General features: G+C 37.7%; 1 protein-coding gene across 5 annotated transcripts in view; it reads left to right on the forward strand.

The window, feature by feature from the left end:
• Positions 1–17181, forward strand: part of KCNQ5 (potassium voltage-gated channel, KQT-like subfamily, member 5) — a 771186-nt gene that overhangs the window by 549791 nt on the left and 204214 nt on the right. For all 5 annotated transcript variants that reach the window (XM_006835755.1, XM_006835757.1, XM_006835759.1 and 2 more), the window contains exon 3: positions 11740–11866. In XM_006835755.1, the coding sequence (XP_006835818.1) occupies positions 11740–11866 (127 nt within the window). The remainder of the gene's footprint in view (positions 1–11739; positions 11867–17181) is intronic.

Raw genomic sequence — 17181 nt, forward strand, 5'->3', positions numbered from 1 at the left:
TTGAGTCAATTCCGACCCATAACGACCCTGTATAGGATTTCTGAGGAGCAACTGGTGAGCTTGAACCACTGACCTTGTGGTTCAAACTGACTTTGCAGTTCAGCGCATTAACCTACAGCACCACACCAAGACTCCTATATGAGTAAATGGGGGGCAATTTATTTAAATTAATACCAAGCCAGATAAAATGAACTGATTTGTCATAAGGCACCAGAACTTGTTTCATTGCTGACCCAGCAAAGATCAACAGAATCAGCCCTAGTCTAAATTGTTTCAAATCTACATATAGATTTTTTTAGTTTAAAAACAAAATGAAGAGATGCCCCCTTCAAAGGGTGTTTTACAGAGAATCATCAACCAGAACACAGTGAGATCAAATCTACCATCTGAACTTGAAAGGAGTATCTATCTTCTCATGAGTGTAACCCAGCTAGAACACTGGCAATGACTTTTTCAAAATTGAAATTTTTATTGATGTAATTGTAGATCCATTTGCAGTTTTAAGAAATAAAATAGAGAGATTCTATGGACATGTAACCTAGTTTTCCAAAATACAAAGGTAAATAAAAAATTATCCACACTTCCACTATAGAATTCATTTTAATCAACTTTTAGAAAAGACAAATGCATCATTTTTCAGCATAATCTCCTTGCTTTACAGTACACTTTGCCCATCTGTCAACAAGCTTTCATATTCCCTTATCTTAAAAATGCTTTAGGCTGAACTGCAAGCCGTGAAAGCACTGCTGTCTTCACATCTTCATCAGAGGTGAATCTTCATCCTCAAAGGGCTACTTTCAAGGGACCAAACAGGTGAAAGCCTGATGGAGCAAGATCAGGACTATAAGGAGGATGCATTAACACCTCAAAATGAGGTTTTTGCAGACTGTCAACAGTGTGGGTAGAGGTGTGAGGATGTGCTTAGCATGCAAGGCTACAGCGCCCTTGGATGGCAGTCATCTGAATTTAATCCGAAGTTTAGGCTTCAGCTCTTCAGTGAATGGTTCACTGTAATGAGCACCACTGACTGGTGAACCTCCTTTCTGATAGTGTTTCAATACTGGCCCTTGAAGATCCCAGAACACCATGAATGTCAATTTGTCAGCTGATGGTTGACTTTTTCTTGGTCGATGATTGAGGATGGTTCCATTCCATACTTTGCCAATTACTCTCAGGCTCGTAGTGATGAAGCCATGTCTCGTCACCAGTAACAATTTGTTTTTAAAGAAACTTTTACCTTCCTTCGAGTATTGGCCAAATTTTGTTGGCAGATGGCCAATCACTTCTGTTTATGCTCTTCCATGAACTGTTTTGATACCCATCCCTCACAAACTTTTTGAAACCTAAGTCTGTTGTGGATTATTTTATAGGCAGAGCCATGGCTAATTTGCAAATGATTTGCCCCATAATCCATTGCACTCATCTATTAGACAGAAACATTTCATGTGCACAAAACATTTCATGTAATAACATTTCATGTCATTAGCCATGGACACGGGCGGGCATTTTAATATAATTGGATAATTTTTTACTCATCCACATAGCAACATTTTGCAAAGTCCATATAATAAATAATAACAGAGGCCCTGGTAGCATAGTGGATTATGAACTGGACTGCTAACTGAAATATCGTTAGCTCAAATCTACCAGCCACTCCGCAGGAGAAATATGAGGTTTTCTACTCCCGTAAAGATTAAAAATCTCAGAAACCTAATACAGGGTCACTATGAGTCTGAACTAACTGGAAAGCACACAGCCACCACCACCAAGAGTATAATATCAAAGCTAGGAATGACAATACTGATACAATTCACAAATTTTATTCAGATTTCTTCACGTTTACTTGGATATGCTTATGGATATTCAATTGTTCCAACATCATTTGTTGAAAAAGGTATTCTTTCTTTAGTTAGTTACTGCCACACTTTATCAAAAACCAGTTGAGCATATATGTGTGGGTCTATTTCTCAGTTCTCGATTTTGTTCTATCCCTCCATCAATAAATACTTCACTGTCTTGATTACTGGAGCTATATGGTGTGATAGTATGCCATGGAATCAGTTCCAATTCATAGGGTTTCTGAGGCTGTAAATCTTTATGGGAGCCAAAAGTTTCAACTTCCTCACACAGAGCTACTTGTAGAGCTGAACATTATAGTTACAGGTCAATTTATAACTCTTATGCTACCTGGGCTGCTTACTGGAGCTGTATTTTGTTGCTGTTATGTGCCGTGGAGTCAGTTCCAACTCATACTGACCTTGTATGGGATTTCCAAAGCTGTAAATCTTTACAGGAGCAGAAAGCCTCATCTTTCTCCTGTGGAACAGCTGGTAGTTTTGAACTGCTGACCTTGAGGTTCGCAGCCCAATTCGTAACCACTACGTCACCAGAGCTCCTTACTGGACCTGTATAGTAAGTCTTAATATCCAGCTAAAATGAGTCTTCCCATTTTATTCTTGTTTGTCAGGATTGCTTTTACCTGTGCTTTTTGACATAAATTTTAGGATAAGTGTATCTATATTCTAGAATATAAACCAAAAGCAAAGTCTTGCTAACATATTGAGAGGAATTTCATTAAACCTACAGATTAATATTGGAAGAGTTGACATGCTTACTACGTTGAGTCTTCTAATTCACGAACATGGTATTTCTTTCCATTTATTTTGGTCTTCTCTAATTTCCTTCATCAGCATTTTATAATTTTCAGTATACAGATATTGTACAAGTTTTGCATATACCTAAGTATTTCATTTTCTTTGAAGTAATTATAAATAATATTATATTTTAATTTCAGTTTCCACATGCTCATTGCTAGTATGAATAAATGTGATTGATTTTTGTGTGTTGTCTTGTAACATGCAATTTTATTGAACTCATCTGTTAATTCTAAGAAATTTTTATTAATTCCTTGCAATTTTCCTCCATCAACAATTACGTCATCTGAAAATAGAGACAGTTTTATCTCTTCTTTCCTATTTATATGCCTTTTATTTACTTTACTTGCCCTATTGCCATGGCTATAATTATCAGTACTATATCTAATATTGTTAATTGTCATCGATTTCAACTTGTGGTGACTTCAATTGTGCAAAGTAAAAGAGCTCTCCATAGGTTTTCAAGACTCTGACCTTTTGAAAGCAGATCACTGGGTCTTTCTTCTGAGATATCTCTGGATAAAGCTGAACCATCAACCTTTCAGCATTTAACTATTTGCACCACCCAGGAATTTGTCACTATGTCTAATAAGGTAGTGAAAGTAGACATCAGGCCTTGTTCATTTTTTTTTTTTTTTAATTGTGATTTGGGGGCAAGTTTACAGAGCAAACTGCTTTTCCACTCAGCAATTAATATGCATTTTATTTTGTGACATTGATTGCAATCCTCACAATGTAACAACTTCCTCCTTGTCTTTACTATTTCCCTTCATTCTTCTTTCCAATCATTCCAACCTTTTGAGTTTTATCCCTGGGCAAATGCCGCTGTTTTCATCTCTTATAGTTGATTTAATGAGTGCTGTCTCCTTAAATAATGTGCTATGGTTCACCTTATACACTTATCATTTTGCTGAAAGTTGAACCATGAGGATGAGTTTAGTTCCAGACTTGAAGGGTGTCTAAGGGTCATAGTCTCAAGAGTTCCACCAGTAGTGATCAGACCAATAAGCCTGGTCTTCTTTATGATTTTTTAATTTTTTTCCACATTTTTCTCCCACTCTATCAGGACCTCCTATTGTGATCCCTTTTGGAGAGTTCAGCAGTGGCAGCCAGGCACCGTGTAATTCTGGTCTCAGGGTCATAGAACTGGAGTTCACGTAGCCCACTGGACCCTTGTACTGCTTCCTTGGGTCTTTGATTTTCTTCATTCTTCTTTGCTCACAAGCTTTTAAAACTCCAGTCATTACTCACCAAAGTAAGATGTAGAAAGAACACTGTCCTTGTGGACAGTTATGCCAATTAACCTTGATGTCCCCTTGATCCCCAGGCCCAGTGACTCATTCCTTCAAGGTGTTGTCTTATAGCCTGTCTTGTTCTTGATCTTAGGGGAAACACACTTAGTCTTTTGCCATCAAGTATGATGCTAGCTATAGATTTTCTATAGGTGCTCTTTATCAAATTAAGGCATTATCTCCCTATTCCTACCTTTTTGGGAGTTTTTATCATGAATAACTATTGGATTTGGTAACATTCTCTATATATCTATTGAAATGGTTATTTAGCTATTATAGTGGGCTACATTAATTGATTAAGGAGCTCTGGTAGCCTAGTGGCTACGAATCGGGCTGCAAACCTTAAGGTCAGCGGTTAGAAACTACCAGCTGCTCCGCAGGAGAAAGATGAGGCTTTCTACTCCCGTAAAGATTTACACCCTCGGAAACCCTGTACAGGGTCGCTATGGGTCGGAACCGACTCGACGGCACTTAACAACAACAACAACAACATTAATTGATTATTCATTGTTAATTCACACTTGCATGCCTGAAATAAATCCCACTTGCTTGTGGTGTATAATTCCTTTATGTACATTGATGGGCTCCATATGTTGATATTTTGCTGAACATTTTTATATCTAAGTTTGTGAGAGAGATTAGTTTGTAGTATTTTGCTTTGTACTGTCTTCCTTTAGTTTTGGTATCAGGGTTATAAAATGAATTTAGAAGTGTTCTTTTCTATTTTACAGAGGAAACTGCAAAATTGGTTTAAACTCTTCTTTAAATGTTTGGTAGAGTTCTCTAGTGAAAATATCAAGAGCTGAAGAACTTTTTAATTACAAATTCAATTTCCTTTGTATTATAGGGTAATTCATATTGTCTGTTTCTTATTGGTAGAAATTTGGTAGTTTGTAGTTTTGGGGAGTTGGTCTATTTCTCCTAAATTGTCAAATTTATGAGCATAAACTTATTTGTGGTTGTTGTGAAGTGCTGTCCAGTTGATTCCAACCCATAGCGACGCTGTATAGGGTTCTGGGGAGCAGCTGGTGAGCTTAAACCGTTGACCTTGCCGTTCAAATGGCTTTGCAATCTGGTGCATTAACCCACAGTGCCTCACCAGGGCTCCATAAATTTATTTAGTACTTCGAATTACTGTGGATTAATGGGGCTGGAGCCTCGATGATAAGGAGGAGGATTAAGCCCACCCATTGCTTCCTGGAGCTGGGACACTAATTTTCCAAGCAGATAATAAAAATGATCAACACTTAAAAATAAAAAAAATCCATCTCACTAGAGGTCTTCCACTTTTTTACTGATCCTCTACTTTGCCAAGCATAATGTTTTTTTTCAGGAACTGGTCCATCCTGATAACATGTCCAAAGTATGTGAAAGAAAGTCTTCCATCCTGGCTTACATAGTGCATTCTCTCTGTACTTTTTTCAATACACATCTGTTTGTTCTTTTGGCAGTTCATGGTACTTTCAATATTCTCCACCAACACCATAACTCAAATGCATTGATTCTTCTACAGTCTTCTGTATTCACTGCCCAGCTTTTACATGCATATGAAGTGATTGAAATCACTATGGCTTGGGTCAGACACACATTAGCCCTCAAACTGGCGTCTTTGCTCTTTAATACTTTAAGAGGGATTTTGCAACAGATTTTCCTAATGCAAGATGTCCTTTGATTTCTTTACTGTTTCAAAAATCCATATGAATGTCAATTGTGGATCCAAGTAAACTAAAATCTGACAATTTCCTTTTTTTCCCCATTTATCATGATGTTATTTATTGTTTCAGTTGTGACGATTTTCATTTTCTTTACATTGAGGTACACTCCATCTTGAAGGCTTTATTCTTTGATCCAACAATTAGTACTTCAAATCCTCTTGGCTTCCAGCCAGCAAGATTATGGTATCTGTATATTGCAAGTGGTTGACGAGTCTTCCTCCAATCCCGATGCCACATTCTTCTTCATAATAGCTAGCATTTTAGATTATTCCTTCAGCATACAAATTGATAAATATGAAGAAAGAATTCAAACCTGACACAATATTCACAAGAGCAAAAAGATGGAGACAGAAAAATGGTTAAACAAACCTTGGTACATACACACAATGAAATATTATGCAACATTGAAGAATAAAGATGAATAGGCAAAACACCTCATAACATGGATGAACTTGGAGGACATTATGCTGAGTAAAATAAGTTAATCACAAAAAGATAAATATTGTATGTACTATTGTATAAAGTTAAGAAAAGGCTTTCATGCTAAAAGAAATATTCTATGGCGATTACCAGGGATGGGAAGGAAGGGATAATTATTCATTGGCTAAAGGATAGACACATGTTAACTTAGGTGACAGGGAAGGTAATTTATAACTTGAGGGAAATTGGCAGAAGAAAGATGAAGATATGGAAGACACAGGAAGGAGTGCAAGACTTAAAGAGAATGGAAGCAAATGTTTTTAATTGATGGTACATGGCGGGATTGTAATCATTGACATGAAGCAAAGTTTATGATATATTAAATGTGAAACTGATAATGTTCTCTGTAAACTTTCACTCAACTCACAATAAAAAGTTTTCTTTAAAAAGAGCAAGTCTCATAGTCTCTTCTGACATACACTTTGGTCTTTTCTGTCTTCTTAATGACCTTTTGCTTTCTTCATGTATGATGTTCTTGATGTCATTCCAGAATTCCTCTGGTCTTCAGTCATAGTGTCTAATGCATCAAATCTGTTCTTGAGATGATCTCTAAATTCAGGTGGTTTATACTCAAGGTCTTATTTTGGCTCTGATGGACTTTTTTAAAAATTTTTCTTCGACTTCATCCTGAATGTACATATGAGCAATAGATGGTCATATCTGCAGTCGGCCCATAGCCTTATTTTAGCTGATGATATTGAGCTTCTCCATCGTCTCTTCCCACAGATATAGTTGATTTGATTCCTGTGTGCTCCATATGATGAGGTCCACGTGTAAAATCACCACTGTTGAAAAAAGGTATTTGCAATGAATAAGTCATTGGTCTTGCAAAACTATATCATGTGATCTGCAGCATCGCTTCTATTACCAGTCATATTTTCTAACTACCTAACTTTCACATTCCAGTTACCAGTAATTATTATTGCATCTTGATTGCATGTTTCATCAATGTCAGATGAAGAGATTAGTACAATTTTTCAATTTCTTCATCATTTGTTTTAGTAGTTGGTGCATAAATTTGAAAAATAGTGGTATTAATTGATCTTCCTTGTAGGTTTATGGATATTATTCTATCACAGACAGGATTGTGCTTCAAGATAGGTATTGAAATTCTCTTTTTGACCATGAGTGCAATGACATTCCTCTTCAGCTTGTCTTTCCCAACATAGTTGTTGTTGTTGTTATGTACCGTGGAGTCGGCTCTGACTCATAGTGACCCTGTACAGAGTTGTGAGGCTGTAAATCTTCATGGGAGCAGAAAGCCTCATCTGCCTCCCACAGAAGAGCTGGTAGTTTTGAACTGCTGACCCTGAGATTAGCAGCCCGATTCGTAACCACTACACTACGAGAGCTCCTTTCCCAACATAGTAAACCATATGATTGTATGATTCAAAATGGCCAATACCAGTTCATTTCAGCTCAGTGATGCCTAGGATATTGACCTTTATGCATTCCATTTCATTTTTGACAATTTCCAATTTTCCTAGATTCAGACCTTGTACACTCTACATTCTGATTACTAATGGATGTTTTCAGCTATTTCTCCTCATTTTGAGTTGTGCCCCATTAGTAAATGAAGGTCCTGAAAACTTTGTTACATTCTCATGAAGATCAACTCTACTTTGAGGAGGCAGCTTCTCCTCAAGTCTTCTTCCTCTTCCAACCTGAGGAGCTCATCCTCTTGTACTATATCAGACAATGTTCTACTACTATTATTCATAAAGTTTTCAATGGCTAACCCTTCAGAAGTGGTCTGCCTCTTCTTCTTCCTACTCTGTCTTGGTCTGGAAGCTCCACTGAAGCCTGTCCACCATGGGTGACTCTGCTGGTATTTAAAATACCAGTGGCATAGCTTCCAGCATCACAGCAACACACAGCCCACCACAGTAAACAAACTAACAGATGGGTAGTGGAGTTTCATGAGGTAGGAACTTCTATTGTTGGCTTCATACCTTTCCTCATTTCTAATCTAACCATTTAGTGCTATCAGTTTTCCTCTCAACACTGCTTCACCTGCATCCAATATATTTTCCTTTTCCTTTTCCTTCAGTTCTCTGTACCTTTTATTCGTTGTACAACTTCCTCTTTTGCCCATCAATTATTTAAAAGTGTGCTGTTTAATTTCCATACGTTTGTAGATTTGCTTGTTATCTTTCCGTTAATTGATTTCTAATTTTATCCCTTTGCAGTTTGAGAACAGACTGTTTGTGATTTCATTCTCCTAAATTTCTTGAGGTTTGTCTAATGTTCCATGGTCAGTAGAAAAAAGTCAATATTCTGCTGTTGTTGATCAGTTGTGTTGTCTGGGTAACTCTAATAGTTCTATCAGTTGCTGAGAAAGAGCTGATGATGTCCCCAATGATAATTACAGATTTGTCGATTTCTCCTTTCAGTTTTTGCTTCATGTACTTTGGATGATTGTCTTCTTTGTAGATTTATTCATTTATCAATGTGTAATGTCCCTCTCTGTACTGCGTAATTTTCTTTGCTTTGAAGTCAACTTTATCAACCAATACTACAAGTAGCCAATAAAGTAGCCAAATTGCTTTCTAGCCATTCTTTTTACTAATTTTTAATTCATGCTTTCAGGATATATCTTCTTTATCTCTTTACTTTCTAATTGAATGGCAATTACTTTTTTATTTCTCATTTACATTAATATTTCATAAAAGTCTACTATGTGCCAGACATTAGGAATATTAAAATGGAAAAATGCTGACATGCTTTCCTGCCCTAAAGCCCACAAGGCCTATAAATAATGTTTCCATGTATATTTGACATGTGGTAGAGCATAATGCATGTTTATTAAATATTTGTATGAGGGTTTGTGAGACTATTAGGGACATCCACAGGAAATCCTGAACATTGGGCACCTTTCTTAAAGGCCCCGTAAGAGTGAACTCAAAACAATAAAAAAAAGTTACATTTTCTTCACCTATAACCGACTCAACGGCACCTAACAACAACAACAATTCTAAGACCTATCATAATAAGGATACTTTCCCGTCTCTAGCCCAGTAGCGTTTTGTTTTATTTTTAATTGAAATAAAATGGACATTTCAGGGACTAAGAGACAAAATCTGGCTAAAGTATACCTTTGTTCCCAATATATAATTGCCAAGTCGGAGTCCTGAGAGACAACAGTCCATGGCCTACAGTTCTGGCTTGAGGGTAACGCTCAGCAATGATCTACCAAATTCTCATCTCATTGTTGCTTACTCAGAGATTGGGGGTTTTTTCACACTGTCTAAAATCAATCCTCACAGGGAACACTCAATAATGGCCTAATTTTCCTCAAGACAGAAATTGTGATCCTTTGGTGAATCCACTCTGTGATACTATAAGATTAGTACTGGACTGCTAACCACAAGGTTGTTGGTTCAAACCCACCCGTAACTCCTTGGAAGAAAAATGAGATTTTCTGCTCTGATAAATAGTTACAGTCTTGGAAACCCTATAGAGAACACTATGAGTTGTTGCTTTATGAATTAATGAACAAACTCTTTTTCTAAACTATAAATATAAAGAGATAGAAAGTAATAACCTTGAACAAGAGGCCTGAGAAAAGAATCTATAGATGTTGTTCATCCTTCCTAATGGCTATCCAAGCAACCCTGGTGGCACAGTGATTAAGTGCTTGGCTACTAGCCAAAGATTGGCAGATTGAACCCGCCAGCCCCTGTGGCAGTTTACGTCTTATAAAGATTAAAGTCTTGGAAACCCTATGGGGGCAGTTTAAGTCTCAGAAATGGACTTGGTTTGGGGTTTTAATGGCCAACCATCTATTAGTGTCATCTGTTTCCACAAAATGGGGAAATCATTATATAGAGGTTTCTGGACACTCAGGCCACATTTGGGATTTTCATCATTGTCTCTCACCTCTGGAGAGTCAAATTTACTGGTATAAGCAGGAATTAGGGACATGCACCAAAAAGTAGGCCTGCTATTAAACGTAAATAGGGAACAATCATAGTCCATGCCACCATGACAGGACACAGACACACAGACATGTCGGGCTTTCACATGTGTTGTCTATACGGAAAGATGTGATAGATTAAAAACAGGTGAGCTTGTCCTTTAGAAATGTCAATGAATTAATAGAATCAGCTTCTTAACAAATCTCTCTCAAAACCAAAGCCAAACAAAATCCTCAAGTCATTAATGAGTATTGTCCCTACTTTTGACAGGGTTGGAGATTATCATGGAATGGTGTAAAATACAAGAAGAATTGAATGGTATCTCCCTACTAGGCATTTCAAAAGTACAATACATCATGTGCTATATCAAAAGAAATAGACGTTTTCCAGAAACATGCAGCAAAAAGGCTGTTTATCTAAATGTGCTAACCATTTTTACCTTGGGACTTGGGGTGAGAAAGTGAGAAGTGGGTTAGGACCTTGGCTTTGTATTCTCTTTATTTCTGTAGCCTTTGAATGTTTTAATAAAGACCACATCCTGCTTTTATAATTAAGCAATTAAAATCAAAATCAATTATTAATAGATATTGTCCTGCGTCATCAATGTTGAGTCAACTCTTCTTTAAAAACAATTGAGGGAATTATTTTTAAAAGGGAATCCGATTTTTATAAACTTAGTATCTGTCCCCAGGATGTTTTCCTCTTACAAATTCCATTTGGTTTTTCATTGTATGGCTGACTGCTTAATGAACCACTTTAGTTAGCCTTTCCCCGGGGTTAACTCACAACTCTTCCTAAATAATCTCAGAATCAGTTTACTAGAACAGGTGTTGTTTTCTAGACAGCTCTTGCCAAAGGGCAGCATAATAATTAACAAGCTTCAGAACTGGAGAAATCAGGGTCTTATTTCTGGCCAGGAGGATACGTGCCACACACACAAGAATGCATTTGAGAGTTGCCATTTTAAAAGGAGACTTTCCCACCATAATACAAGAATTCGGCATTCTTCTAAATATGCATGTCTTCTTCTCTGAGAGCAACTCTTAAACATTTAAGGATTCTACCCTTTCTTGCAACAAAATGAAATTGTTTTTTGAAAAACTTGCCATTATATTTCAGGGTCCACTCTTTTGTTTCAGATATTTCACATGTGACCAGGTAGCTAAAGTCAGCTACACTATATATACCAAACAAGCTAGGTCAATTATTCAACCTACACATTTAGTATTGAAACTGATTCCTGAATGTGCAATGTGTAAAAGGCTTGAAAAGGAATAGCATTTCCTGATTGATATGCAGACAATGTGAGCTTCAGATGTTCTTCAGGTTTACTGTGCTTAGGAAAAAAGATGTTCTTAATTTTAGACATTAACAACACATCATAAATGAAGTGCCTAATGTCATTAAGTGCCATGGAGTTGATTTTGACTCATAGCGACCCTGTATAGTGTTTCCAAGGGTTTTTGTTTCCTTTTGTTTTGTTTTTAATCTTTTGCAGGAACAGAAAGCTTCATCTTTCTCCCACTGGATAGCTGGCGGGCTCGAAGCTTTGGCCTGTGCTTTGCAGTCCAGTGCTTAATCTATGGAGCCACCACACCTGAATGTCTAGAAATATCCATAGTTTCTTGCTGTGGTTTACTCTATAGTACGTCACTCTAACATGCTACATTTGATATTTTAGGAGTTCGTGATGATTGTCGTCTTTGGTTTGGAGTTCATCATTCGAATCTGGTCTGCGGGCTGCTGTTGCCGATATAGAGGATGGCAAGGAAGATTGAGGTTTGCCCGAAAACCTTTCTGTGTTATAGGTGAGTTTCAAAGGCTGAGTATCCAAGTCGCAGGACTGACCTAAATTTAAGGTACCACATCCTTCTCATTTGATTAGTGTTGAAAGTCAACATTCGTGGGCCAAGCGGCTCCTGAATTTTAAGAGCATTGACTAATTTAATCCTTACCATGACACTATGAGATAGGTATTTTACCATCCCCATACTACAAATAAAGACACTGAGACAAAGAGAGTGAAGTAAGTTGCTAAAAATTTCATGATTTACTTTTAAATATACTACTGGGAGATTCCAGATCCCAACTCTAAAACGGTGTATGGCATTTGAATTGAGAAGTGTCATTTCAAGTTGGTACCCAGGTGAATGGAGTCCCTCTGAAATTGCAGCAGGTAGGGTGGTACAGGGAGCAGATGGTTCCATATTACAAGCACTGGACTATCGTACAAGATTGGCTGGTGAATTTGAACCGCCAACCTTGTGGTTCAAATTGACCTTTGGGTCTAGTGCATTATCCCACAATGCCACACCAGGAGTTACAATGACTCAAAAGAAAAAGCTAAGTTAAATCGACCTTAAAATACCATGTTTGGCAATCTATTTGTCCTGCAGCCTCTTTTCTAAGAACAGGCTTAACTTCTGTTTAGAAGTTGTTCTGCTAAAGTGGGAATAAAGGTAGGTTCTAAGTGCAATCATGCAGGTTCATCAAGCCTCAAGGCATGTTAATGAATGCATTTGATTTTACACCCTGGAGATTTTTTTCTCTTTCTGAATTTGCTGCTCAGGCAACATTATGAAGGATTGTAGCCTGATGTTATGAAGTACCCACTATTTGGTTCTGACTCATAGGATTTCTGAGGAATGGCTGCTGGGTTTGAACCACTGACCTTTCAGTTAACAGTCCATTGCTTATCCTACAGCAATAAATATTTTCTGTCCCTTAGAGGCCCAAACAAAACAACTAACAAGGCTGATGTTGGCCAAGATTCATTCAACTTCTACAGGATTTAAGGTCGGTTCATGGATGACTACAGGAATATTCCATTCCAGATTTTAAAACCAATTAAAAATTGGTTTTGTTCCAATTCCAGAGGCAATGCCAACGTAGTTCTGGTCTCCAATTTCAAAAGAAACTTCTTTCCCAGATGCCTGCTGCCATTTGATAAGTGTTTTCAGCTATAGATACATCAGCTGGTCTTAGTCTTTAAATCTTTCTTTCACTGTCTCAGATCCTTGCAGATCTTAACTATAGTTCAATTAATTTGAGCGTTTGTTTCATTTGGGTATCAAATGTTAATAAATTAATTGCTTTGAAAGAAAATTTCATGGCTAAATAAATAATATTCATTAGATACGGTTGTCACAACTATAAAGGTAGCCGTTATATAACAGAAAGGGGGAGCTGTTAATCTTGAACTCCAGGAACAGAGGATCCTAGGACCAACAAGAGGAAAGAACAGGAACAGAACATGGGATCCTGACCAGAGAAGCAGCAACACCAGAGATGGAGGCAGACGTGATGGCATGGAGAGATAGAGCAGCTGAGGACTCTAGACTCAGGGAGAGAAAGGCTGTGTTCTCATGGGCAGGAGGCTGGCTTGCAAAATGTTTTACCAGTTGTATATATCTGCGTGTTTTTGTGTACATCAAGGGAGCAAGGGGAAGAAGTAGAGGCAAATACTGTTGGCTGATGGTGTATGGAGGGGACTGTAATCATTATAGTGACGCAAAGTGGGATTAGTTGAGTGCAAAACTGATTTTCTGCAATGTAAACTATCAATTAATAATAAAAGCCTTTAAAAAAGGATATTCATTAGAATAAAGATAAAATCCTACTAAGACTTTGGCGTGTGTGTATGTGTGTGTGTGCAGTCTTTTGCTAAATGTATGTGTAAATTTGATCCATGGTTCTAGTGAACTGATGTAATAATGCAACATGTTTTAATGTGACTCTTCAGTATGTGTTCAATAAAATTTAACCTGTACTAAAGAAGCAAATGCCAACTACTTCAAGGAAGCAAGTTTTAGCAGATGAGTGTTGAAATCTTTTTAGGCCTGTTACTAGGTCCATGAAAATAATATCGCAGGTAAAATTATAAAGTGTAAAGGGAGTCTCGTTGTTTCCTTGTTCAACCTAATGTACTGCAGTGAAATGAAAAAAAGAATGGCATCTCTCTTATATGTTTCTCTCTCAACTGTTCTGAGTGGAAGTTTGGAAACGTTGTTAAGACTGCTCAAAACACCATGCATTTATAAGATTGCTTTAATCTGAACATGTTCAATACACGCCCAAATTTTCTTAGCAGTCTTAAGCATCCAAAAGAACATAGAAAAGATTGTGGTAACTTAATTATATACCTTCAACATGGGAAATGCAGTTGTTTTTGTTAGGTGCCATCGAGTCAATACTGACTCATAGTGACTCTATGCACCACAGAATGAAACACTGCCCGGTCCTGGGCCAAACTCATAATCATTGCTATGCCTGAGTCCATCGCTTCCACCACTGTGCCAATCCATCTCGTTGGGGGTCCTCCTCTCCAACCTCCACTTTACCAAACGTGTTATCTTTTTCCTGTGATGTGACTGGTCCCTCCTTTCCAGTTAGTAACAGATTAATGGTGCTGCTGTGTTAGCTAGTGAGTCTTGTATAGATAGCATTGAACTCTATTGGTCAACTGATAGTATTTGGAAACAATTTGATAAAGGCTCACAGGGCTAATTTGTAAAAACTTTAGCACTTATCCCTCATGGACCACCCACCTTTTTTACCCCTGCCCTCTATCCAGACCTAGGTGTATTTCTAAAATTGCTGATTTAAGAACTCATGAAGTCATTGTATACTTGTGTTTGGAAAACATTTAAAACAGTTGTAATTGAAGGGGAAAATCAATATATTTAAATTTTTATTAATTACTTTCTTTCGTTACTATATTCATTCATCTCTGCTTAGTTTTGAGTGTGTTTTAAAATTGGTAAATCTTACATAGTGGTGGTGGTGGTGGTTATGTGCCGTGGAGTCAGTTCTGACTCGTAGTGACCCTGTACAGGGTTTCTGAGGCTGTAAATCTTTACAGGAGCAGAAAGCCTCATCTTTCTCCCTCAGAACAGCTGGTAGTTTCGAACTGTTGACCCTGGGGTTTGCAGCCTGATTCGTAACCACTACACTACCAGAACTCCTTAAGATCTTATATAGAATTACAAAATCTCTTCTTTATACCTATGTGTTCAATTTAAATCTATCCCCTAAAGCTCTGTAGTAAAGCATTTCTATAGTCATGGGCAACAATGATTGCAGGACTAATTTGGAGAGTCCAGTCTCTCTTGGGATGACCACTGAGCTGCCCTCAGTTTCCTTAGTTCGGCCACCTCACTATACTGCCAAAGCTTCATGATTTCTCTATGTTCCAGAATAAACTACTTACCCAGTGGCCTTAGTGTTGAGAATACGTGAAGGAACCGCAAAGACTGATTTCATAGTCATTCCGTTTTCTAGCTTTCATTCATGAAAATTGCAAATAATACCAGAGGCTGATACTTAGATGATAATAATGAACATCACTGATGTGTCCAGAAGTCAGCAAATTGCTTCAAACGGTAGTGATTTTTTTTTTTTTTTTAATTACTTGGTGACTCCTTCTAAAGACAGATGTTAACAGGCTCATATTTTTCAGTCTTACAGTACATCTCAAGAAAGCAGAAAATACAGGCCTGATATTAATCTTGGATCTGTATTTGGTGCTAAATATAAGTTTATTTCTCATTGCTATTTTAACAGTTTTGCTTCAGTATAAAATTTCCACAGGAAGAAGAGAGAAGCAAACCACAGCGCAAGTGTTTCTCCCATGAATCGAGCATATACGCCTCTGACATGAGATAGCAGTCCCTTAGGGAAATGCCAGCAAGTGTATTTTTTTTAATGAGAGAAAATATAGCCAGCTTCTTACTTACTAAAACAAAATTTAAGTCTTTATTAAAAGCAACCACATGGTGGAGGCAGCTCTAATATATCTGTACATTCATGTTATGAAAAGACAACTTATACTGTTAAATACAGGATTATCAGAACTGCCACTGGTTTCTGAATTAAAATCATAAGTCATCATTTCTCTGCTTCCTGCCTCTATCTTTTGTTCTAGGAAATGTGCTCTTGAACTATATGATTTTCTACACCTTGTAATTTCTTCTCCCCTTTACCAGAAATTATTTCTCAGGTTATTTCCTGTCAGCCATGTACAATTCTGCTACCTCCCTTTACTTCTAAGTGTCCAAACGCCTACAGTACTCCTTAACTTGACCATCTGAAGATAAATAAGTCCCATTCCCCCACTAGGTTGATTAATCACCAAACATCGTTGTTGTTGTTGTTAAGTACGATCAAGTCAGTTCCAACTCACAGCGAGCCTGTAAAGGGTTTAAGAGGAGCAGCTGGTGGATTTGGACTACAAGGCTGTTTGTGGCTCAAACTGGCCTTGTGGTCCAGCACATTATCCTGCAGCACCACAATCGATTCTGACTCACAGCATCCGTATGCACAAAAGAACAAAACACTGCCTGGTCCTGCATCATTTAACTTCTCAACTGTCGTTATGTTTGAGTCCATTGTTTCTGCCACGGTGTCATTTCATCTCCGTGGGGATTGTCTAGTGTTATTAAAACAGAAACAGCAGAAATTGATGGTTTTAACAAACAGAAATTTGTTCTCTCACAGTTTCGAAGGCTAGAAGCCTGAAGTCAGAAATGTCCTTGTCTCCTTTCAGTATTGGTAAGCCCAGTAGTCCTTGGAGATAGCAATATGCCTTAGCATCAATCTTTCCCTGGATCTAGGTGTTTCACAGTACAAAGACTTCGGGTCGGTACAAAGGACACTTTCCACTCTCAGCTCTTCTTTCTTGGTGGTAGTGGTGGTGGTGGTATGTCATGGAGTCGGTTCGACTCATAGCTACTCCACATAGGGTTTCCTATGCATCATCTTTCTCCCACAGAACAGCTGGCAGTTTCGAACTGCTGACCATGAGGTTCACAGCCTAACTCATAACCACTATGCTACCAGAGCTCTTGGTGGTAGTAGGGCCCTCTTTCTCTGCTCACTTTTGTCTCCTTTTATATCTCAGCAGAGATTGACTCAAAATATAACCTAATTCTTTAGATTGCATCTGATATCATTAGTGTTATAGAAGGGAGAATTTACAATACATTAGATAATTACATCAGATCAGAACTAATCACTTCATATCATATCATGGAGTTGATTGTATTATATTCGATCTCATTATGGTGCCCTGGTGTGGCACTGTGGGATAAGCGCTGGACAGCAAGGTCAATTTGAACTGCAAGAT

Source organism: Chrysochloris asiatica, unplaced genomic scaffold (assembly GCF_000296735.1).
Source record: "Chrysochloris asiatica unplaced genomic scaffold, ChrAsi1.0 scaffold00019, whole genome shotgun sequence".
Lineage (NCBI taxonomy): Eukaryota > Metazoa > Chordata > Mammalia > Afrosoricida > Chrysochloridae > Chrysochloris > Chrysochloris asiatica.